Below are 25712 nucleotides of genomic sequence, written 5' to 3'. Positions count from 1 at the left end.
TTGGAGGTGTGGTAGGAGCATGGCTAGAGGATGCTGGGGTTATGGTTAGAGATGTGCTGGGGTGTGATTGGAGGTGTGATGCGGCATGGCTAGAGGTGGTGGGGTTATGGTTAGAGATGTGCTGGGGTGTGATTGGAGGTGTGATGCGGCATGGCTAGAGGTGGTGGGGTTATGGTTAGAGGTGTGCTGGGGTGTGATTAGAGGTGTGGTAGCAGCATGGCTAGAGGTGGTGGGGGCATGGCTAGAGGTGGTGGGGGCATGGTTAAAGGTGTGCTGGGGTGTGATTGGAGGTGTGATACGGGCATGGCTAGAGGTGGTGGGGTTATGGTTAGAGGTGTGCTGGGGTCAGATTGGAGGTGTGATACGGGCATGGCTAGAGGTGGTGGGGGCATGGTTAGAGATGTGCTGGGGTGTGATTGGAGGTGTGGTAGGAGCATGGCTAGAGGTGGTGGGGTTATGGTTAGAGATGTGCTGGGGTGTGATTGGAGGTGTGGTAGCAGCATGGCTAGAGGTGGTGGGGGCATGGCTAGAGGTGGTGGGGGCATGGTTAAAGGTGTGCTGGGGTGTGATTGGAGGTGTGATACGGGCATGGCTAGAGGTGGTGGGGTTATGGTTAGAGGTGTGCTGGGGTGAGATTGGAGGTGTGATGCGGCATGGCTAGAGGTGGTGGGGGCATGGTCAGAGGTGTGCTGGGGTGTGATTGGAGGTGTGGTAGCAGCATGGCTAGAGGTGGTGGGGTTATGGTTAGAGGTGTGCTGGGGTGTGATTGGAGATGTGATACGGGCATGGCTAGAGGTGGTGGGGGCATGGTTAGAGGTGTGGTAGGAGCATGGCTAGAGGTGGTGGGGTTATGGTTAGATATGTGCTGGGATGTGATTGGAGGTGTGGTAGGAGCATGGCTAGAGGTGGTGGGGTTATGGTTAGAGATGTGCTGGGGGTGTGATTGGAGGTGTGATACGTGCATGGTTAGAGATGTGCTGGGGTGTGATTGGAGGTGTGGTAGGAGCATGGCTAGAGGTGGTGGGGTTATGGTTAGATATGTGCTGGGGTGTGATTGGAGGTGTGGTAGCAGCATGGCTAGAGGTGGTGGGGTTATGGTTAAAGGTGTGCTGGGGTGTGATTGGAGATGTGATACGGGCATGGCTAGAGGTGGTGGGGGCATGGTTAGAGGTGTGGTAGGAGCATGGCTAGAGGTGGTGGGGTTATGGTTAGATATGTGCTGGGATGTGATTGGAGGTGTGGTAGGAGCATGGCTAGAGGTGGTGGGGTTATGGTTAGAGATGTGCTGGGGGTGTGATTGGAGGTGTGATACGGGCATGGTTAGAGATGTGCTGGGGTGTGATTGGAGGTGTGGTAGGAGCATGGCTAGAGGTGGTGGGGTTATGGTTAGATATGTGCTGGGGTGTGATTGGAGGTGTGATACGGGCATGGCTAGAGGTGGTGTGGTTATGGTTAGATATGTGCTGGGATGTGATTGGAGGTGTGGTAGGAGCATGGCTAGAGGTGGTGGGGTTATGGTTAGAGATGTGCTGGGGTGTGATTGGAGGTGTGATACGGGCACGGCTAGAGGTGGTGGGGTTATGGTTAGAGATGTGCTGGGGGTGTGATTGGAGGTGTGGTAGCAGCATGGCTAGAGGTGGTGGGGGCATGGTTAGAGGTGTGCGGGGGTGTGATTGGAGATGTGATACGGGCATGGCTAGAGGTGGTGGGGTTATGGTTAGAAATGTGCTGGGGTGTGATTATAGGTGTGGTAGGAGCATGGCTAGAGGTGGTGGGGGCATGGTTAGAGGTGTGCTGGGGTGTGATTGGAGGTGTGGTAGGAGCATGGCTAGAGGTGGTGGGGTTATGGTTAGAGGTGTGCTGGGGTGTGATTGGAGGTGTGGTAGGAGCATGGCTAGAGGTGGTGGGGTTATGGTTAGAGGTGTGCTGGGGTGTGATTGGAGGTGTGGTAGGAGCATGGCTAGAGGTGGTGGGGTTATGGTTAGAGGTGTGCAGGGGTGTGATTGGAGGTGTGATACGGGCATGGCTAGAGGTGGTGGGGTTATGGTTAGAGGTGTGCTGGGGTGTGATTGAAGGTGTGGTAGGAGCATGGCTAGAGGTGGTGGGGGTATGGTTAGAGATGTGCTGGGTGTGATTGGAGGTGTGGTAGGAGCATGGTTAGAGGATGCTGGGGTTATGGTTAGAGATGTGCTGGGGTGTGATTGGAGGTGTGATGCGGCATGGCTAGAGGTGGTGGGGTTATGGTTAGAGATGTGCTGGGGTGTGATTGGAGGTGTGATGCGGCATGGCTAGAGGTGGTGGGGTTATGGTTAGAGGTGTGCTGGGGTGTGATTAGAGGTGTGGTAGCAGCATGGCTAGAGGTGGTGGGGTTATGGTTAGAGATGTGCTGGGGTGTGATTGGAGGTGTGGTAGCAGCATGGCTAGAGGTGGTGGGGGCATGGCTAGAGGTGGTGGGGGCATGGTTAAAGGTGTGCTGGGGTGTGATTGGAGGTGTGATACGGGCATGGCTAGAGGTGGTGGGGTTATGGTTAGAGGTGTGCTAGGGTGTGATTGGAGGTGTGATACGGGCATGGCTAGAGGTGGTGGGGGCATGGTTAGAGATGTGCTGGGGTGTAATTGGAGGTGTGGTAGGAGCATGGCTAGAGGTGGTGGGGTTATGGTTAGAGGTGTGCTGGGGTGTGATTGGAGGTGTGATGCCGCATGGCTAGAGGTGGTGGGGGCATGGTTAGAGGTGTGCTGGGGTGTGATTGGAGGTGTGGTAGCAGCATGGCTAGAGGTGGTGGGGTTATGGTTAGAGGTGTGCTTGGAGATGTGATACGGGCATGGCTAGAGGTGGTGGGGGCATGGTTAGAGGTGTGGTTGGAGCATGGCTAGAGGTGGTGGGGTTATGGTTAGAGGTGTGCTGGGGTGTGATTGGAGGTGTGATACGGGCATGGCTAGAGGATGCTGGGGTTATGGTTAGAGATGTGCTGGGGTGTGATTGGAGGTGTGATGCGGCATGGCTAGAGGTGGTGGGGTTATGGTTAGAGGTGTGCTGGGGTGTGATTGGAGGTGTGGTAGGAGCATGGCTAGAGGTGGTGTGGTTATGGTTAGAGATGTGCTGGGGTGTGATTGGAGGTGTGATGCGGCATGGCTAGTGGCGGTGGGGTTATGGTTAGAGATGTGCTGGGGTGTGATTGGAGGTTTGATACGGGCATGGCTAGAGGTGGTGGGGGCATGGTTAGAGGTGTGCTGGGGTGTGATTGGAGGCGTGATACGGCCATGGCTAGAGGTGGTGGGGGCATGGTTAGAGATGTGCTGGGGTGTGATTGGAGGTGTTATGCGGCATGGCTAGAGGTGGTGGGGGCATGGTTAGAGGTGTGCTGGGGTGTGATTGGAGGTGTGGTAGGAGCATGGCTAGAGGTGGTGGGGTTATGGTTAGAAGTGTGCTGGGGTGTGATTGGAGGTGTGATACAGGCATGGCTAGAGGTGGTGGGGGCATGGTTAGAGACGTGCTGGGGTGTGATTGGAGGTGTGATACAGGCATGGCTAGAGGTGGTGGGGTTATGGTTAGAGATGTGCTGGGGTGTGATTGGAGGTGTGGTAGGAGCATGGCTAGAGGTGGTGGGGTTATGGTTAGAGGTGTGCTGGGGTGTGATTGGAGGTGTGGTAGGAGCATGGCTAGAGGCGGGGGGTTATGGTTAGATATGTGCTGGGATGTGATTGGAGGTGTGGTAGGAGCATGGCTAGAGGTGGTGGGGTTATGGTTAGAGATGTGCTGGGGTGTGATTGGAGGTGTGATACGGGCATGGCTAGAGGTGGTGGGGTTATGGTTAGAGGTGTGCTGGGGTGTGATTGAAGGTGTGGTAGGAGCATGGCTAGAGGTGGTGGGGTTATGGTTAGAGGTGTGCTGGGGTGTGATTGGAGGTGTGATACGGGCATGGCATGAGGTGGTGGGGTTATGGTTACAGATGTGCTGGGGTGTGATTGGAGGTGTGATACGGGCATGGCTAGAGGTGGTGGGGGCATGGTTACTGATGTGCGGGGGTGTGATTGGAGGTGTGATACGGGCATGGCATGAGGTGGTGGGGGCATGGTTAGAGGTGTGCTGGGGTGTGATTGGAGGTGTGATACGGGCATGGCATGAGGTGGTAGGGGCATGGTTAGAGATGTGATAAGGATGTGTTTGGAGTAGTAGTTGGGGCAGAGGTGTGCTGGGGTGTGATTGGAGGTGTGATACGGGCATGGCTTGAGGTGGTGGGGTTATGGTTAGAGATGTGCTGGGGTGTGATTGGAGGTGTGATACGGGCATGGCTAGAGGTGGTGGGGGCATGGTTACTGATGTGCGGGGGTGTGATTGGAGGTGTGATACGGGCATGGCATGAGGTGGTGGGGGCATGGTTAGAGGTGTGCTGGGGTGTGATTGGAGGTGTGATACGGGCATGGCATGAGGTGGTGGGAGCATTGTTAGAGATATGCTAAGGATGTGTTTGGAGAAGTAGTTGGGGCATGGCTAGAGGTGTGCTGGGAGTGTGGCTTCAGATGTGATTGGTGGTGTGGTAGAGCCATTGATAGGTGTGTTGGGGGTGTGGCTAGAGATGTACTGGGTGTGTGACTGCAGGTGTGCTGGGGGTGTGGCTAGAGGTGTGGTAGGGGTGTAACTTGTGGAGTGGTTGGATGAGACCAGGGGTATACTTTCTTTTACGCAAATATGTTTACATTAAAGGGCCCTTCTTTCACTGATCAGAAAGAGTGAGAGTAGCGATGGTGAATGGACTCCAACCTGGCGCAAATCTGGTTGCAATTTGTTTGCAACTTGAACTTTGGCCAATCCAAATCTAAATCAGTTGCAGCTGCATTGGAAGACTTCACATTTAAATCTGCATACAAAATTGTAACAATAGGTGTCAGCTGAACAGATTTTCTGATTATTGGTGATCTGCAGTATCACCAATAATACAGATACTATACCTGAGTATATGGTGATCTACAGAATCACCAATAATACAAGTATAGCAAAGCACAAGGCAGCTAATGTAGTATAGTGCTTGGTGTAACAGTAATTAGGATGAGCGGGTTCACCCTAGGAGCGGGTGACCCAGATAGTACTGCAGCCGGTGCTCACTATTGGGCAGGTGAGTCAGACCGTGCTGCAGCCGAGAGTGTTGGAAGCACAAACGCAAGTAGAAGATAATACAACCAGGGCTGAACAACTGATCACCTGTAGAGCAGGTGATTCAGGTAGTACTGCAGCCTAGTAGTGTTTGGTGCACAGCACAAGGAGGAGTAATACAATTAGTACTGCACTAACGATCCCCTGTGGAACAGGTGATATGAACTGTATTGCAGCCTAGGCGTACTTGATACAGAAGGTACTGCAGCCTAAGTGTAGGCAATACAGACAGTACTGCAGCCTAGGAGTTGGTAATACAGACGGTACTGTAGTCTAGGTGTGGATGATACAGACAGTACTGCAGCCTAGGAGTAGATGATACAGACAGTACTGCAGCCTAGGAGTAGATGATACAGACAGTAATTTCCCTCACCAGTGGCTAGGCCCACTGGTGCGGGTAGCGAGGTCAGACAGGCAGAGTAGGCAACGAGCGGACAGGTACAGTACAGAAACGGAAGACTGATTCAGCGTCAATAACAAGCAGGGCCGGCAATGTGAATCAGATGGCTGAGGTACAAAATCGACAAACAGGAGGATAGTCAGAGTAAGCAGAAAGTCATAACAAATAAACAATGCAATTAGTAATTTAGGCTATCAACAGAATCTGGCTAAGTGTGGATCCCCGGCTCCGGCTGGTTCTAGCACACTTTGGGATCTGACTAGGGTCTGAGCGCTAACACGATAGCATTTGCAACAGCAGACGAGAAGCTACTGACAGGCCTGTCCTATATATACCCAACCATGCTCCACAGCGCCGCCCCAGTCACTCAGCCAATCCGGACGCTGGCTGGAATCAGCTGACCGCACGTCAGCTGACTCCCCTCCTAGATGCATAAAGGTCCTGTCGCTCGGCTCGCGCGCGTGTAGCCCTTAACCTGTGAGCAATAGAAGGACCAGGCAAAGTCTCAGCATGTAACCGCGCGGCAGAGGCCGCTGGCTGATACGTGGAGATAGCCGCCATGCCGCTTGTCTCTGCGGCGGTATCTCCGCTATCAATTACAAAACTGTAACAAAGTTAGTATCAACTCTCAGAAACAAAGCTAGGAATCGCTGACCTCTAGCTGTGAGATTTGTTAAAGTGCTGCAGCTAATGGTCCAATTTCATGAATCGGGTCAGGGAATTAGGTTGATGAGGTAAGTGTGTGTGGTGTGTGTGTGTGTGTGTGGGGGGGGGGGGGGGTAGTTTTAGGCACTAGAAGAGAAGGTGTAGGCATCAAGTGGGGAAAGGGGGGGGGGGGGGGGTTAAACACCATGAGAGGGGATTGGGGGTTAGGGTTGGGCATTAAGAGTCTGTGTGTGGGGGGGGGGGGGGGGAGGGGGCTGTTAGGCACTAGGGGCAGGGATTAAGTTTAGACATTACGGGGCGGGGGAGGGTCGATTAGGATTCAGGAGTGGGGATTAGGTTTAGGCACTAAGGGGAGGGGGGGTAGTTTTAGGCACTAGGAGGGGGGATTAGGTTTAGGCAGTAAGTGTGTGTGTGGGGGGGGGGTTAGTTTTAGGCACTAGGGGAGGGGATAAGGTTTAGGCATTAAGGGGGGGGAGTTTTAGGCACTAGGAGGGGGGGACTAGGTTCAGGCAGTAAGTGGGGGTTGTTTTAGGCATTAGGAGGGGGAACTAGGTTCAGGCAGTAAGTGGGGGGGGGGGGGGGTAGTTTTAGGCACTAGGCGATGGCGGACCCTCTCGGGGGAAGGCCTAACACTAGTCTAGCAATAAAAATATTATAATAATATAATAATATTCCTTGTGCTGCTAATCATAAATGGTATACACATTTCATCAAGCAGGGTCCGTCATCACTGTAGGGAAGTCTATTAGGTAATAATCTTTGCACACATTATTTAGTGAAGCGAACACCCTCCTTTGCCTGTTTTGAGTGCTAGGTGTGTAATATAGTCCAGTTTCTGGAGCTCTGCACATCCATGCAGCTAAATCATTCACGTATAACTTCTGTTTGAAAGTGCTGCCATGTCTCCCACTGTACAAATTGAACGTAAGTATACTAGTGGCTAGCTGCATCCATTGCTTCAAAACTACTTTTAAAATTTTAGATTAGAATTAGTACATAATTTGCATCTGTTTTGCATTCAAGGCATGTATTTAGCCCCAGTGGGGCTCTGCATTGCCTCTTGTTAGTTTTCATTTCAGGTGCAGCCTTGAGCGCTGTCATTTGTCTTTCTGCCATAGTAAAACATCAGTATTGTAAATTATCTATGTTTTACTTCTAGTGTTGCCCAACTTAAGCAGCGTCACCGCAATATGTAGTCTGATTTCAAGCTGCATACAAATTAGCATAAATTTGGGAATAATTAGCATCTCATCGCTCATCTTTAGTTGAGGGACGTGTTAACATGTTATCAGTACTATAGAAATACCTGATAACTATAGTACAAACATGAGTCGTGCGTTTCCCTGCGCCGCTCCGTTTGAACAAGCCCTAAAGGTGTCAGACCGAGTGTCTAAAAAAAGATCTACGTAGGTACAAGTCAAGAAAAAAACCCCAGTATATAGCATTTTCTGCATGAGCTGTGCTGCTGCGCCTCGAGGTGGGCGATAGAGGGCGCCATGCGGCTGCTGGGATTGGGTAGGTGTGAGTGTTAGAATCTCAGATAAGACAGCAGGGGCTACAAGTCACATAGGCTGATCTCTGCAGCAGCAAGGAAAGGGGAAGGGGGGGTCGATCTTCCAGCCTGCAGCCCCCTATCCAGGAAGGATTCTGTCATTGGACAGCCTGAATTCCCTGCTTGCAAGATGAAGACCTGCAGTGATAGCCGGCTGCTGATGGCTGTCAGGAGAGACCCCCCTGGCCTGATCCTGTACCCCTAACTCCTGTCTGCAGACCTTCTATCTATCCACCCCTCCAATGCCCGGCCATGGCTTGGATAATTGCATTTGTCCTGGCTTCTTCCTGCTGCCAGTGCGCCTTCGCCTTTAGCTCGCATTTCGATGCTGGTAAGTTGCCGGATGCTGGCGTGATTAATTTTCTGAAATGAGTGTTTTATAGGTTTTGCAGCAGAATTTGGCTTGTGTACCCCCCCCCCCCCCATGTCTCGGTCACTGTCTCTCTCTATCTCTCAATTCCATTCAATTCAAAAAAGCTTTATTAACAGGACCAAATACATTTTAGTGTTGCCAAAGCAAAACTGAGTAATTATTTGTGGGAGGTGGTAGTTGTGGGAATAAGGGGTAGGGCGGGTATAAGGGGAAGAATGGGAGCTGTGACCCACTATGGGTGCTTTCCGGCAATCGCAAAGCGCCCGCGATTTGCCATAACGTGGAAGCGCTGCAATATCAGAGATTTCCGGAACGATCACAATTTGGCTACTGTAGCTTCCAATGTGATGGCTCCAGGGTCTCTCCCAAAATGCTGCAAGCAGAGCAATAGCAATGCTGCTAGTGGGACCACCCCCATAGGTATCTGCTGGCGTATTGCTTTGCCGATCGGTGGCGATCGTCAAGCGCTGCTAAAGCGCTCCTACTGGGTCCCCAGCCCTAAGGGGTATACAGTCCATAGAGGTAGGGAGGGTATAGAGGGCAGTATAAGGGGTATAAAGGCTATGGGGGTCTCCTGCTCCTCTTAGTTGTTGGCAGGTAGCACTATATATCGGGCCGCTATTTGCACCGTTGTTGTTTGTTCCCCCAGTAGGATGTAGAGTTTCCTCTCCTCATCTATGGAGGTCACATCTCTCTCTCTCTCATCCCCTGTGTGTCTCACTGTCTCTCTCTACCCGTGTGTCTCTCGCTCTCTCACACACTTCATCCTCCTGTAGACATTATCCCAGACTCCCCCCCTCCCCCTCCATGTTATCCCTCCCTACTGCGGAGCGATTGTGAGCAGAGGTCTGGACAGTGAGCCTGTGGGCACCTGCTCCCGTTGTCGCTGCTGGTTGAGGTACATCCTGTGCACTGATCCCCCCCCCTCTTGTTGGGTATCGCTTGTATCGTTGCTGCTTTCAGGGGGGGGGAGGGGAGATCGGCGAGTACAGAGCCTGGTGCAGAATCGCAGGAAGGATTAACGAGCCGCAAGATCATAATTAAAAGGGGGGGAAGAAATGACATTTCGGCCTGGAAACGTCACACGGGGTGAATGTGGAATGAATGGATGACAAATCGGCTCAATATCAGGTAATGACACCCCCTTTCCCTCCCCATCTCTGCAACATCACCAAGCACCCTGTCATTGCTCTGCCCCCATCTCCCCAGCTTCACGAGAAACTTAAAGGCGCAGATGGATGGCTGACTATACTGGTAGGCGATTTTGAGAGCTTCGGCTCGACGGATGTGCCAAGTGTAGCGATTCAATCATCCAAGCGCCCGTCGTATGGCGCCGGCTGGTCGTTCACATCCGCTGCTCGCCAGGTGAGGACGGGCGGCCTTTTATTCGTGCTGCAGAGTAGACCACGGCCGACTGTGGCTCTGAACTCACCGCTGTTAATGGATGGTGGCACCACAGTATCGTTTATTGGGGGGGGGGGGGGGGGGCACCGAGACCCTCTCAGCATCCCCATTCTAAAGTCATTCTCAGCACTGAGAACTTTTCAGGGGTTAAACAACAACTAACACTGCAGTACGGTGCTCTCGCCCCCCTGAATGATTTCCACATGTCTGGGCAGCATAAATGATCAGTGGATAGTCAGGAGGGATTGGGAGCCCCTGTGCTGCTCTTGGGGGGGGGGGGGGGGGGGGGGGAGCTGTAGCAGAGGTGAAGTCTGTAATGACCTTAGTGATGTCCATGTACTGCTAACCTGTATGTTGTGTGCAAGATGGCATAAGTGAGTTCTGTCAGATGAAAGTGGAACTGAAAGTGGGCAATCAGATACTTACCTCAGTAACGGAAAGCCTCTGGGTGCTCCGGAGGGTTCCTACCTCCTTCTACATCCCCCCCCCCCCCCCCCCCACACGTTCCAGCGCAAGGTACCTCTATACTTGATTGATTTGCGCTGGTCGTGTAGGGTTCTTCTGGTGCCAAGCGTGGCTGTGAAAACGGCCTATGGACTGCGAGACAGGCAAAAAAGGACCCTGGGCATTCGGGCGCCGCCATAGATTGTAATGTATATTACGGCTATAGCAGCCTTCGAAGGGTAATTTGGAGACCGGCAAAAGTCGGAGCATAAATTATGAAAAAACAGTGCAATTCTGCCTACATTAATAGCTGGCAGCTGAACTGCATGGTGTCCTGGAGGGGGAATAGTAATTAGCGTCACAGCGACTTTTGCAATAGCATGACGAGCCATTTCTCGGCTTCACCCTTCAGCCACATTTCCTGGGGCCCTTTATGTAGGTATGCTACGAACTGGGCATGTGAAGGGGGAAAAAAAAAAAAAAAAAAAAAGAGGAGGGAGGTGTGGCTTCATCCATTGGACCAATCACTCTCTCTCCCTGCATGCCCATGTGACTAAAGGGTGTGTGTTTCAGACTGACTGGGAGTGAGCAGACAGCAGTAGGCCGTTATGGAGGAGATAATAATGTATGAATTGGTCCAGCAGGCCTTTGATTCAGTTGCAAAACTTCTCATAATTCATGAATTGAAAATACTGTCCTATTAAATGCATAAAAACAGAAAATCCTGCCAAAGATAATGTTCAAATCACATGGATATCTTCTTTTTTTTATATTTTGCATATTTAACCTCCTTAGGGGTAATCCCGAGTCTGCAGCTCAGATCGGTAACCCCGAGCTGGATACATTGAAGGTGAGTAATGTGCAGGGCTGCCACAGATCTATCTAGCGGGATGATTTTTAGGGTCTAAAAGCTGCCATATGTATTTCCTTTTAAAGAGACTCTGTAACGTCAAAAAGATCCCCTGGGGGGTACTCACCTCGGGTGGGGGAAGCCTCCGGATCCTAATGAGGCTTCCCACGCCGTCCTCTGTCCCTTGGGGGTCTCGCTGCAGCCCTCCGAACAGCCGGCGACAGAGCCGACTGTCAGTTCAATATTTACCTTTGCAGGCTCCAGCGGGGGCGCTGTGGCTGCTCTCGGCTCCGAACTACACGGAAATAACCGCTCTCAGTCGGGTCCGCTCTACTGCGCAGGCACCGGAAACTTGCGCCTGCGCAGTAGAGCAGACCCGACGGCGATCGGGTATTTCCGTGTAGTTCGGAGCCGACAGCTGTCAGAGCGCCTGCGCAGGAGCCAGGAAGGTAAATATTACGTCACGGCTGTTCTGAGGGCTGCAGCGAGACCCCCGTGGGACAGAGGACAGCGTGGGAAGCCTCATTAGGATCCGGATGCTTCCCGGACCCGAGGTGAGTACCCCCCCAGGGGATCTTTTGATGTTACAGATCCTCTTTAAGCAATACCAGTTGCCTAGCTATCCTGCTGGTCCTCTGCCTCTAATACTTTTAGCCATAGCCCCTGAACAAGCATGCAGCAGATCAGGTGTTTCTGACATTGTCAGATCTGACAAGTTCAGCTGCATGCTTGATTCTGGTGTGATTCAGACACTACTGCAGCCAATTAGAACAGCAGGGCTGTCAGGCAACTGGTATTGTTTAAAAGGAAATAAATATGGCAGCCTCAATATCCCTCTCACTTCAGTTGTCCTTTAAAATGAAGAAAAGTTTCTCCTCAACTTGTGCTCCAATGCTGTAAGAGATTTGCAGAGCGGCAGTTCATGGTTGGTTCACATTTAGGAGCTGGTGGCAGATATCTACCAGCATGCTGAGAATGATCTGTCTACAGACACCTATTCTTAGAAGAACTCTGTGCTTAAAGGGAACCTAAACTGAGAAGGATATGGATTTTTCCTTAAAATAATACCAGTTGCCTGGCTCCCCTGCTGATCCTGTGTCTCTAATATTTTTAGCCACAGCCCCTCAACAAGCATGCTGATCAGGTGCTCTGACTGAAGTCAGACTGGATTAGCTGCATGCTTGTTTCAGGTGTGTGATTCAGCCACTACTGATGCGAAAGAGATCAGCAGGACTGCCAGGCAACTGGTATTGTTTAAAAGGAAACATCCATGTTACTCTCAGTTAAGGTTCCCTTTAACCTTCCTGGCGGTAAGCCCGAACTGAGTTCGGGCTATGCCGCCGGAAGGCACCGCTCAGGCCCCGCTGGGCCGATTTGCATAATTTTTTTTTTGCTGCACGCAGCTAGCACTTTGCTAGCTGCGTGCAGTGCCCGATCGCCGCCGCTACCCGCCGATCCGCCGCAATTCCTCTCGCCGCGGCCGCCCCCCCCCCCAGACCCCGTGCGCTGCCTGGCCAATCAGTGCCAGGCAGCGCTATGGGGCAGATCGGAGTCCCCTCTGACGTCACGACGTCGATGACGTCGGTGACGTCATCCCGCCCGTCGCCATGGCGACGGGGGAAGCCCTCCAGGAGATCCCGTTCTTTGAACGGGATCTCCGGATCTCCGATCGCCGGCGGCGATCGGAGGGGCTGGGGGGATGCCGCTGAGCAGCGGCTATCATGTAGCGAGACTTTGTCTCGCTACATGAAAAAAAAAAAAAAAAATTTAAAAAAAAAGATTTGCTGCCCCCTGGCGATTTTTTTGCAAACCGCCAGGAGGGTTAAAGGGAACCAGAGACGAAGACTAGCTAAAAAATGATTTTATACATACCTGGGGCTTCCTCCAGCCCCATCTGCATGGATCGCTCCCACGCCGCCATCCTCGGCTGCCTCTATCGCTTTTACCGGGTTCCGTCACTTCCGCCCGGATGCGACCAGTTTTACGCATGCGCAGGGGCTCCCTCCAGCTCTGTACGCATGCGCCTGCGCAGTACGGAGGGAGCGCACTGCGCTTGCGTCGACTGGCCGAAATGACGGTACCCGGTACCGGCGGACAGAGGCAGCGGAGGACGATGGCGTGGGAGCGATCTATGCTGATGGGGCTGGAGGAAGCCTCAGGTATGTATAAATCTGTTATGCTCTTCATCTCTGGTTCTCTTTAAAGGTAGCCTAAAATGAGAGGAGTACAGTGGCTGCCATCTTCATTCCCTTATAAGCAATGCTGGTTGCCTGGCTGTCATGCTGAGTTTTTGGCTTTAGTTGTGTTTGAGTCACACACCTGCAACAAGCATGCAGCCAGCAGAGTCACACTTAAGTCACAGCTTCTAATCTGCAGCTCATTCCGGGACAGTGATTTATAGTATGAGAGGCGGAGCTCAGCACAGAAGGCAGGCAACTGGCATTGTTTGTTAGAGAATGAAGATGGCCGCCTCCATATTCCTCTCACCTCAGTTTCCCTTTAACTCATGTTGGTAGCAGAGTCCAAGCACTGCTGGGTGTTGGGACTATAGGATTAAAGGACAATAGAAGGAAAAGCATGTGATTGCTTCCATCAGGGGGTAGACTTGTAAAGGTGGCCACTAATGATACAATCTTGACTGTAGAATCTTACTAAATTTATGTAGCAGAAAGTTAAACTTAGGCCTAGTGCACACCGAGCGGTTTTGGTAGCGTTTTTAGAACCGCTTGCGGATGTGTAAATGCTTGGGTAATGTATTTCAATGGGCTGGTGCACACCAGAGCGGGAGGAGTTTTGCAGAAACGCAAACTCCCGGGCTGCAGTATTTTTTGGATTTCTGAGGCGGTTCTGCCTCCAATGTTAAGTATAGGAAAAACGCAAACCGCTTGATAAAACGCCAGGGGTCGGCACACGAAGGGAGCATGCTGTGTGATTCCAGGACGCTGGAGTTTTAACTTGATAAACACTTTTATCTTTCTGGAAAATGTGAGTGCAATTCTTGAAATTTTATCAAGTATTAAAGTACTACTGCGCAATGGAAGTGTTTGTTTAGTTTTAAAGGAAGCCATACATAGAAGACTGGAAGCAAGCCTGTGCAAAAACGCTCTTTAGCTGTTGTGTGATTAGACAGCAAGTGGATCTGGTGAACGCTTGGGTTTACCTGTTATTTGCACTGATGGTGGGGTGCACGAGTGCTGTGTCCACATAAGGAGGAGGTGGAGGTGCAGTGTTGCAAAGATACTACACTATGGGCTTGATTCACAAAGCGGTGCAAACTGTTTAGCACGGGTGTGCTAACCAGTTAGCACGTAAAGTGCTTTTTGCGCACTTTTGCGCACGCAAAGTGCCGCGATCACGCAAATTGCAGCACTTTGCACGTGCAAAAGTGCGCGAAAAGAACTTCACGTGCTAACTGGTTAGCACACCCGTGCTAAACAGTTTGCACCGCTTTGTGAATCAAGCCCCTATGTGTTGCAAATTTTAAATTTGTTTTGAGTGCAGAGCTGAAAGTTACGACCTGAAGCTACTGCAGCCGAGGGAGAGGATTGATGAGCCAGGGTCTTCATACACTAGGCCTTTATTGCGGTTTGTGAGTGAGCAGCCACCCCATCTGGTGAGCGCATTGCAGTTTCTGCTCAGGGTGCTGCACTAGGTTAAGGTGGAGGTGCCTGAAAGTGTTAGGCCCAGTGCACACCGAGCGGTTTTTGGAGCGATCCGCCGGCCGCATTCGCCTGGAAAAATGCTTGGCTAATGTATTGCAATGGGATGGTGCACACCGGCGGTTTGAGGTTTTTGCCAAGCCGCAAACGCGCCTCCTGCTGCGCGTTTGCGGTTTGCTAAAAAACCTCAAACCGCCGGTGTGCACCACACATTGAAATACAATAGCCAAGCGTTTTCACTGGCTGATGCGGCTGGTGGATCGCATACAAAATCCGCTTGGTGTGCACCCGGCCAAATATCTGCTCTCTGCTCCCAAAACCGCTAGCGTTTTGACGATCTGCTAGCGGTTCTGGTGTGCACTGGGCCTAAAGATACTGCACTATGTTGTGTCCTCTTTTTTTTTTGATACATGTCAAAGTGGAGGTGTCCCCAAGATTGGAGACGACTACAGCTGGAATAAGGAGTGGTGTGATCGATTGGCTACACTTAAGAGGCCTTTGTTGCTGTTTGTGACTGAACAGCCACACTATCTGGTGAGCGCATTATACAATGATTTTGTAGTGTGCTGCACCAGTGTGTAGTGTGGCAGGTGGAGGTTACAATTTTTACCTGACGTTATTACCCTATACAGTTTGTTGTTGTCTTTTTCTTTATGTACACTTAACCTGAGGGCTGCTCGCACATTCTGGAATTCGGCAGAGAGACAAAGGAAAGAGAGCTGTGCGAAACGTCAACCCGGGATACCGTAGAAGCGCTAACATCATTGGACTCATTTATCTGTGATGGTTGCGGTGTGGCGAACCGGTATGGATTAGAGGTGTATTAACATTAATTGAAGGTGGAGCGCAACATCTGTGTGAACTTTTATATCTGGTTTCACATTCTGTTAGCGGTGCATTGCACCGCCAAAAACAGCCCTTCAAGGATTACTGTGTTAGTACACGGTAATCTCAGTCTGGCAGCCAGCCAGGCAGGAAGTGACGCTCACTTCCTGTGGTCGAAGCAATCACATGCACAGAAGCATTACACTTCCGCACATGCGCAACAACTAAAACTTGTGGCAGTCATTTAACAAAAACATGTGTCGCCATAGACTTACAGGCCTTCGGTCCACTGCAGGAGCCGCACAGTAATAAAGGTAGGCACTCGCGTTAGATAGGGTACTTCTGGTGAGCAGGCAATGCAAACTACCCTATAGACTTTCACTGCCCTAGCGGTAGGCTGCTGTAAAATGCCACATTCCGCCAGTGTGAAATGGCCCTGAGAGTTAAAGGGTCACTGTAGGGGGGGGGGGGGGGGGGTCGGGGGAAAATGAGTTGAAGGTACCCGGGGCTTCTAATGGTCCTCCGCAGACATCCTGTGTTGGCGCAGCCACTCACCGATGCTCCGGCCCCGCCTCCGGTTCACTTCTGGAATTTAAGACGTTAAAGTCTGAAAACCACTGCGCCTGCGTTGCCGTGTCCTTACTGCCGCTGATGTCACCAGGAGCGCACAGCGCAGGCACAGACCATACTGAGCCTGCGCAATATGCTCCTGGTGACGTCAGTGGGAGCGAGGACACGGCAACGCAGGCGCAGTGGTTTTCAGACTTTAAAGTCTTAAATTCCAGAAGTGAACCGGAGGCGGGGCCGGAGCATTTGGGAGTGGCTGTGCGGGCACAGGATGTCTGCGGGGGACCATTAGAAGCCCCGGGTAAGTTCAACTAATTTTCCCCCGACCCCCGTACTGTATCCCTTTAAAGGCTGAGCAGATGTGGCGCTAGCCTGCAGGCTGTACAGACCGGTCACTATCAATACATTCTGTTGTTATGGAGGAGGGTAGAGGGACAATGGGTAGTACAATTGTGTCGCTAGCCTGCAGCGCATTGCTGGCAAACACCTGCGGCAACCGGAAGCCATGTAAGTCTATGGCGGCGCAGAGATTTTAAAATGTTTAACTTTTGCGTTGCGGCGCACAGAATCATATTTTTTTCAATACACTTCCGTGCAATTCTAATTCTGGCCACAGGAAGTGAGCGCTAGAGAGCCTCCCTTCGCGCTTGGATTGCTGCCAGTAGGGAGATTAACTTTTGCGCGGTAATCTCCGAAGGCTATTTTTAGTGTTTCAGTTAGGTCATCGCACCTATAACGCCAGTTAGAAGTGTGAAACCGGCCTTAAAGGACCTCTATCGCAAAAAAAGTAGGCAGTTGAAATATGACAGAACCGACAGGTTTTGGGCCAGCCCATCTCCTCATGGGGGATTGTCAAGGTTTTCTTTGTTTTCAAGAGCATTTCCTGAACAGCAGTTGCAAAGTCTAATCAACAAAATAGTGTGCAAGTGAGTAGGGAGGCTGACTGGTATCTTACTGTTTTGCCAGTTAAACTGTTGTTCAGGAAACGCTGTTGAAAACAAAGAAAACCCTGAGAATGCCCCATGAGGAGATGGACTAGTCCAAACCCTGTCGGTTCTGTCAGATTTGAACTGCCTACTTTTTCGCAATAGTGGTCCTTAAGATGGCCACCATGCAGTTTTTTTTTAAATATCTGTTCAATTTAACAATAGCAATCATTTTTCTGGTTGTAACAATTCAAAAATCTGACCAATGTATTACACACCTCAAAAAATTGATTGGAACTGCACATCAAGTAATTGACAATCCATCACACACCGTACAATTCTTGATAAAGTTGGTCTGAAATTTCCAACATGTCCAATCTCCAAAAATTGGGGGGAAAAAATGGGAAATTTGATCAGATTTCTCGATCGAAAACAAAGAAGTGCTCGCTTTTTCGGGCCAAATCCAACCCAAAATTATCCAATTGGTGAAAAACAGGATCTTTTAATTGTATGGTGTGTGGCCACCTTTAGCTTTGGCAAATGTACATTGTTAAATGTCACAAAGGAAAAAGTCACAAGAAATGAATGGCATTCCTAGTTATGATCATGTGTTCCAGAATGTGTGGCTATGACTATATTTGAATAAGCATGGATTTGTTTGTTCTGATTGGTTTTACACTTGAGTTTTGCAGTGTGATCGCAATGCAGAACCCAACCTTCATTTTACCTTGCGCCATGGTGTGGCGTCAGGGTCATATGCATAGCCCCTCCCCCGGCTAGTGATGTACTTCCTGGTGGGCAAGAAGTACGCCACTGGGATTCCCGTCAGTCCACACATACACGCCGCACCACTTTCCCGTTGTTCACACTTACTGCCCATTAACTTCCATTGCTGCATACGGTAATCTGTGCAGTAGGCACAGATCATGCGGTAACATGCTGCAGCCTCTGTGTCGGGAATGCAGTGATTTGGATACTTTCGGCGCACCTCGTGGCACTGCACTAACTGTGTAAGTCTCCACAGACTTGCATTGCACTTGTGGCGGCGACATGTAACGCGGGGCAACACAGGCAATAAGTGTAAAACAAAGGCCTAAATTGTTGTGAAGATGCCCCTGAAAATCAACCCCAGCACACGAACTGGATAGAAAATAATATAAGACCCTGTCTTATTTTTTAGGGAAACACAGTATAACTGTTGCCAACTACTCCATAGTATAGAACCCAAAATGGCAGAAAAGATGTCACCCATGTGAACCCTGAATTTGTGGCTTTGGACAGTTTCCCAGTTTACCCCTCAGGTAGCACTGGCTCTATCTAGTAGGAAGGCTGGGACCTAGCGTATAATCCAGTAGTAACGCCTGCAGTACAGACAGTCCCCTACATACAAACCACTCAGGCCCCATTCACTCTGCAAACTGGCCTTAGCGTTGCCATGGGTACCCGCTCGCCGCACTGCCAAAAACAGGCCTTCAGGATTTGTAAACATAGTATAGATTGTATTTCTCTCCCCCCCCCCCCCTTTTTTTTTTCCTTTTCCATTGTTTTGGTTTACTTACTGTGCTCATTTCATCAAGCAGGCGGGCAAATGACAGCGCTCAAGGCTGCACCTGAAATGAAAAGCAACAGAGCCATGCATTACTTATTGTACTGTTGTGTTCCTGAAAATTGAAAACTTTCAATAAAAAACATTGAAAACAAAAACAAGACATCAGGGATTACTGCGTGAGTACACGGTATTCCCTGTCTGGCATCAGTCCAAACAGGAAGTGACTCTTACTTCCTGCCGGCCAAGTGATTTCTGGTGCGGAAGCGTATGCTTCTGTGCATGCACGACACAGACAACTGCGTCGGGTTTAAATGTCCGCGCATTGCCATAGACTTGCGTGACTTCCGGTCCAACCCAGATCACCGCAGGAGCCACGCGGTAACGTAGGTATGCGCTTGCATTTGGGCACTTCCTGCGCACCACACCACGGGTAATATGAATTAACCCATTGACTTTCATTAGGCGAGCTAGTTACATTTCATGCATACAAAGTTGACTCCATGTACAACATATACAGTGTGGTTTATTTTATGATACATTTCTGTTGTTACAGTCACAGTATTGTATAAACCAGCCTTCCTCAAGCTTTTTAGGGGGAACCCTGGAAATACTTTTTGGATCTCAGAGAACCCCTGTAAGGGCTCGTTTCCACTAGTGCGGTGCGGAATCGCCTGCATTCCACCGCGGACGAAATCGCATGCGGGTGCGATTCTGCATGCGTTTTTGCCGCGATTTCGCATGCGATTCAGCATAGGTAAGGTATATGCGAATTTAACCATGTCACTGCCTGTGTAAATTAACATTAATACCTATGCGAAATCGCATGCGATTTCGCGGCAAAAAATGCATGGTCACCCCGCATGCGATTTCCCTATTAGATACATTAGCGGCTATTCGCGCACATTCCTTCTGCACGCGAAATCTGACGGCTCTGCCGTGCAGATTTCTGCCGCACCAAAAAACGCTCCCGCAGCCGCACAAGTGGAAACGGCCCCATCCACTTACATTGCCTATGCGAATCCGCGTGCAGTGCCCGCATGCGGATTCGCTATAGTGGAAACGAGCCCTCGGTCATTTTTAGATCGCAAGAAACCCCTGAATTTATTCTGCAGGCGGCATGGTCTCCCCCTATTACAGTGCCCATCATAATGTCTCTGTATTCTAGTGTTTTTTATTACTGTGGTCATTATTATTCTGACCCCCAATTTATGGCTTCTTTTTACAGCACCCCCTATTATAGTGTGCTCTCTATCATACCCCCCCCCCCCCACCAACCCCCAAGGTGGGGGAAAATGCCAAGGAACCCCTGGTATAAACTGTTAGGAGCGTAAAAAAAAATAAAAAAAAACATAGTTTATACTATGTTGTGTAAAAGTAAATCATTTTATCCATGTTTTACTATGTAGAAAGCATGACTCAACTTACAATCACCTGGAAAGCAATCTGTTTGTAAGTAGAGGACCGCACATATACTATCTATGGGGGATATGACCAAGGAAGTCCTATGAGGATGATACAGTGGAGGAAATAATTATTTGACCCCTCACTGATTTTGTAAGTTTGTCCAATGACAAAGAAATGAAAAGTCTCAGAACAGTATCATTTCAATGGTAGGTTTATTTTAACAGTGGCAGGTAGCACATCAAAAGGAAAATCGAAAAAATAACCTTAAATAAAAGATAGCAACTGATTTGCATTTCATTGAGTGAAATAAGTTTTTGAACCCCTACCAACCATTAAGAGTTCTGGCTCCCACAGAGTGGTTAGACACTTCTACTCAATTAGTCACCCTCATTAAGGACACCTGTCTTAACTAGTCACCTGTATAAAAGACACCTGTCCACAGAATCAATCAATCAAGCAGACTCCAAACTCTCCAACATGGGAAAGACCAAAGAGCTGTCCAAGGATGTCAGAGACAAAATTGTAGACCTGCACAAGGCTGGAATGGGCTACAAAACCATTAGCAAGAAGCTGGGAGAGAAGGTGACAACTGTTGGTGCGATTGTTCGAAAATGGAAGGAGCACAAATTGACCATCAATCGACCTCGCTCTGGGGCTCCACGCAAGATCTCACCTCGTGGGGTGTCAATGGTTCTGAGAAAGGTGAAAAAGCATCCTAGAACTACACGGGAGGAGTTAGTGAATGACCTCAAATTAGCAGGGGCCACAGTCCCCAAGAAAACCATTGGAAACACATTACACCGCAATGGATTAAAATCCTGCAGGGCTCGCAAGGTCCCCCTGCTCAAGAAGGCACATGTGCAGGCCCGTCTGAAGTTTGCCAATGAACACCTGAATGATTCTGTGAGTGACTGGGAGAAGGTGCTGTGGTCTGATGAGACCAAAATAGAGCTCTTTGGCATTAACTCAACTCGCTGTGTTTGGAGGAAGAAAAATGCTGCCTATGACCCCCAAAACACCGTCCCCACCATCAATCATGGGGGTGGAAACATTTTGCTTTGGGGGTGGTTTTCTGCTAAGGGCACAGGACAACTTAATCGCATTAACGGGAAAATGGACGGAGCCATGTATCGTGAAATCCTGAACGACAACCTCCTTCCCTCTGCCAGGAAACTGAAAATGGGTCGTGGATGGGTGTTCCAGCACGACAATGACCCAAAACATACAGCAAAGGCAACAAAGGAGTGGATCAAGAAGAAGCACATTAAGGTCATGGAGTGGCCTAGTCAGTCTCCGGACCTTAATCCAATAGAAAACCTATGGAGGGAGCTCAAGCTCAGAGTTGCACAGAGACAGCCTCGAAACCTTAGGGATTTAGAGATGATCTGCAAAGAGGAGTGGACCAACATTCCTCCTAAAATGTGTGCAAACTTGGTCATCAATTACAAGAAACATTTGACCTCTGTGCTTGCAAACAAGGGTTTTTCCACTAAGTATTAAGTCTTTTATTGTTAGAGGGTTCAAAAACTTATTTCACTCAATGAAATGCAAATCAGTTGCTATCTTTTATTTAAGGTTATTTTTTCAATTTTCCTTTTGATGTGCTATCTGCCACTGTTAAAATAAACCTACCATTGAAATGATACTGTTCTGAGACTTTTCATTTCTTTGTCATTGGACAAACTTACAAAATCAGTGGGGGGTCAAATAATTATTTTCTCCACTGTATAAGAGTCTAAGCGGTGAAACAAATGCATTCATTTTGTGCTGCAGATCTTGTTAAACTATATGGAGTGCTCCCATGGCTATAATCAATCCTGTGTGGATATAAGGCACATAAAAATGAACAGTACGTTTGTCACAATAAAATGTCCACTCCGGAATTGGAGCACTATAGCATGTATAGATTACGTTCTTCTATCGTTATTCAGAATATATATTCAGTATTACTGCACAATTCTGCTTTGTCCGGCACTGAAGGACAAACAGGCCCAGATTTACTTCACTATAGGCACAGTATTATCGTAAGAGAACTGAGGCGCCAGCAGGATAAAAGGTAATAAAAGTTTTAAAATTTGCTGGGAGGCAGTGGTGAACTTACCTCCGGAAAGCAGACTCAAAATACTGTCTGAATTAAACAAATACATTTATTATTGGTACCCCCAAAATATGCAACACGTTTCGCAGGCACAGCCCGCTTCATCAGGCAATAAGATAGGGGACAAACAGTAGCTCATTAGAGGCACTTTTCGTGCTAATGACGAGCTACTGCTTGTCCCCTATCTTATTGCCTGATGAAGCAGGCTGTGCCTGTGAAACGCGTTGCATCTTTTGGGGTACCAATGCCAAATTTATTTGTTTAATTCAGACAGTATTTTGAGTCTGCTTTCCGAAGGTAAGTCCACCACTGCCTCCCAGCAAATTTTAAAACTTTTATTACCTTTTATCCTGCTGGCGCCTCAGTTCTCTTACGATAATACTGTGTCCACCCCTGGTGGAGGGGTGACCTGCCCCTACTTTTCTGATCTACAGAGAGTGACATCTTAATTCTGAGTGAGGACAGGTCTAATCTCACCTGCATCTACAGTGGTGTTGCCTAAAGGGGCCCATACATCTAACGATTTTCCCGCTAATATACGGCTGATTCGATCACAGTGCTCGAATCGGCTGTGAAATTGCCGCTCACACCGCTGACAGAACGATTGATTTCCGTCCGAAATCGATCGTTCCCGTCGATCCGTCCATGCGGAAGATTTTTCTCGATTGCCGGCGGGTCGGGAGTGTGTCGATAGTGGCGTTCGAATGGCCGACAACGGACGCAATACAGCGGGTATACATTACCTGTTATGGCCGGCGCGAGTCCCCTCTGTCTTCTTTCCGCGCTGGGTTCTGGATCGGCTGCAGCTACACAGAACTTCCTGTCCCGGCAGGAAGTTAAAACAGTAGAGCGCCCTTTACTGTTTAAACTTCCCCTGGAAAGGAAGTTCAGTAGCTGCAGGAACGGTCTGGAGCCCGGAGCGGAGAAGAAGACAGCGGGGACCAGGGGACTCGCGCCGGCCGGAACAGGTAATGTATGCTGGGGGAACAGGACTTCAGCTCCACAGACTGTGATCGGTTTCAGGCTGAAATTGATTCACAATCTGTTTGCAGTAAAGGCAGCCATACAATCCCTCTCTGATCAGATTCGATCAGAGAGGGATCTATCTGTTGGTCGAATCTGATGGCAAATCGACCAGTGTATGGCCACCTTAAGAGGTAACCCATGTTTGTGAATAGATTCATCTCACACTTACATTTATCCACAGTTTCCAATACAGACTACACTATATTTGGCTCTCTGTGTTTCTTATTTATCACTATAGACACAGATGTTCTGGCTACCTAGACTCCTCCCTCCATGAGCCCACAAACACCTGCCGAACCGCGCCACAAGTGTGCTGGCTGCCCCAGCCGTCCCTTCTTCCTTGCTCATCATAGGTAGCTACAGCTGTCCCTTAGTATTAGGCAGCCAGAGCTATCCTCAGTATTGAGTAGCTACAGATGCCCCCAACTGAAGGGAGCTCTCGCCAGTGGAATGCTGACAGTGGGGTAACCTCTAATTTACAAACTCCTCAGGACTCTGCTTAGGGAGGGAGGGAGGCACTAGGGGAGGAGTGAGCCGCCTTTCCATCATCATCATAATGAATGTTTTCCATTTCTTTTTCTTATTCCAATTAAAATACATTTAGAATAGAATAATTCTTAGCATAATGTATCACCCAAAGAAAGCATAATTGGTGGCGGAAAAAAACAAGCTATAGATCATGTTGTTGTCATATGCAGTGATAGTTATTGAGGAATAAATGGGAGAAGCACTGAAATGTGAAAATTCCTCTTGTCCATAAGGTGAAAATAACCCGCAGGATGAAATGGTTAAAGCAGTAGGATTAGCCATACTATGCTAGGGAAAAAAATAAGTAGATAAATACTTGATCTACACATGTATTGTACTGTCCACGTTTTGATTTCAGTGAATTTTATATAATACATGAAGAGAATTTTGTTCCTGGTGGGAACCATGTCATTTGCCCACAGTTTAGGCTAAATCCTGATGTCATTTATTTATTTTTCTCTTCTCCAATCGCTGAGTCACCTCAGCCTTGCTTGTAAACACAAGTGAGCAGGGGATCGTGTTTCAGATAAGCAGCTAGGCAGGGAAATAAAAGGAAGAGGAGGAATCTATTATAGATAAAAAGAACCCCCAGCATGCACCTGTTTGGCACTGACTACTACAGGGCCAGTGCTCCTTAAAGAGAACCCGAGGTGTGTTTAAAGAATGTTATCTGCATACAGAGGCTGTATCTGCCTATACAGCCCAGCCTCTGTTGCTATCCCAAACCCCACTAAGGTCCCCCTGCACTCTGCAATCCCTCATAAATCACAGCCGTGCTGTGAGGATGTGTTTACATCTGTAGTGTCAGTCTCAGCTGCTCCCCCGCCTCCTGCATAGCTCCGGTCCCTGCCACGTCCCTTCCCTCCAATCAGGAGGGAGGGAAGGGATGCAGGCGGGGACTGGAGTTCTGCAGGAGGCGGGGAGAGCAGCAGACTGACACTACAGAGATAAACACAGCCCGCTCTGACAAGCTGTTTGTCAGCAACGTGGCTGTGATTTATGAGGGATTGCAGAGTGCAGGGGGACCTTAGGGGGGTTTGGGATAGCAACAGAGGCTGGGCTGTATAGGCAGATCCAGCCTCTGTATGCAGATAATATTCTTCAAACCCACCTCGGGTTCTCTTTAAGTATGTGATAACTCCAAATCATAACAGCAGAAAAAGTTTTGAATGCAGGATTAGCATCTTTATCACTTAATACACTCAGACCAGTTGATGTTGAAATTTGATTTTTATGGTGACAATCCCACATTTAGAAGAATAGTTGCTTGTGTTGTATGTTCAATCAAACAGGAAACCAGCTTTCCAGTGAGCCCCCAGAGCTGGGCGTAGCTAAGCTTGGGAAGGGGGCAAATGACATGGGTGGGTCATAAATGACCATGGTCAAGAAAAAAGCGGTCATTTAGGGCTGAAGGGTATTAAAGAGAGGTGGGCATGGGTCAGCATCATTTCAGCATAAGTAAAAGGAGATGAGATGAACTACACTTTCAGCAAAATAAAGGGTAGCTCCTCCCACGTTTTAACCTGCAAGTGTGTCGTTTCGGGAAGGAGGCACAAACAATTGTCTGCACAAATGTATCATGATCGTTTTTCTGTCAAGTTGTCACAGCAAGGTGATGGGTCCATGACAATGCCAGTTGGACTGATTATGGCAATATCGGGACTACCATCCTGGCTTTAGAAGCAGTTAGTCTACCTACCAAGCTGGTGTAAGTGGTGGCTGGAAAGGTGGTTTGTTGTGGTTTAAAAATATGATGATTGGGGCATTGTCATGGTCTTGTATGATATCATTTCTATTCATCCTGTATGTGTTAATGTTTGTAAAATGTAGGCATTATTGTAATAAAGCTGTGGCCTTTAAATTCAAATGGAGTGTCACAGTATATTTTGTAACAGGGGCGTTGCTAACCCCAAAGATCAGTGGCATGTGCCCCAGAGTCAGACAGCACTCAGGGCAGCAGTACTCACCTCTGGCCGCTTGGTCTACAGATTCAGCAGACATCTCCTCTTCCAAGGTTATTTCCCTTTTTCACCACAGCACCCAACATGCCCAATAGAGGCACCACTGCACCCAGCATGGCACCAGGCACCTATAGGGTATCTATGTGGGCCTACAAGATACTGTGGCACCATATTGGGTGCTGTGATGCCTTTATGGGGGCCATACTGGGAGTTGTGGTGCCTCAATGGGAGCATGAGAGGGGCGCACTAGAAGGGTCAGGGAATGCTATGGGCGGACTGCCAGACAACCTGGTAGAAGGCCAGCATGCCCAGCATAAAGCCAGAACAG

At 49.2% G+C, this 25712-nt stretch overlaps 1 protein-coding gene and 1 long non-coding RNA gene across 5 annotated transcripts in view; one reads left to right on the top strand and one right to left on the bottom strand.

The window, feature by feature from the left end:
- The window catches only part of LOC137541819 (uncharacterized), a 743120-nt gene that overhangs the window by 495288 nt on the left and 222120 nt on the right, over window positions 1-25712 (bottom strand). For all 3 annotated transcript variants that reach the window (XR_011025281.1, XR_011025283.1, XR_011025284.1), the window contains exon 4: window positions 18378-18428. This is a non-coding gene — a long non-coding RNA (uncharacterized lncRNA). The remainder of the gene's footprint in view (window positions 1-18377; window positions 18429-25712) is intronic.
- The window catches only part of AATK (apoptosis associated tyrosine kinase), a 223378-nt gene continuing 205450 nt past the window's right edge, over window positions 7785-25712 (top strand). Inside the window, exon 1 of one of the 2 annotated variants that reach the window (XM_068263327.1) lies at window positions 7785-8101. In XM_068263327.1, the coding sequence (XP_068119428.1) occupies window positions 8023-8101 (79 nt within the window). In that variant the 5' untranslated portion in view covers window positions 7785-8022. Of the gene's footprint in view, window positions 8102-9194; window positions 9275-25712 lie in introns of those variants that run through there. The other variant, XM_068263329.1, reaches the window with a different exon arrangement.

The sequence above is a fragment of the Hyperolius riggenbachi genome, chromosome 12, assembly GCF_040937935.1.
Source record: "Hyperolius riggenbachi isolate aHypRig1 chromosome 12, aHypRig1.pri, whole genome shotgun sequence".
Classification (NCBI taxonomy): Eukaryota; Metazoa; Chordata; class Amphibia; order Anura; family Hyperoliidae; genus Hyperolius; species Hyperolius riggenbachi.
The sequence above is the reverse complement of the archived record's forward strand: the minus strand, read 5'-3'. Positions and strand labels throughout refer to the sequence as shown.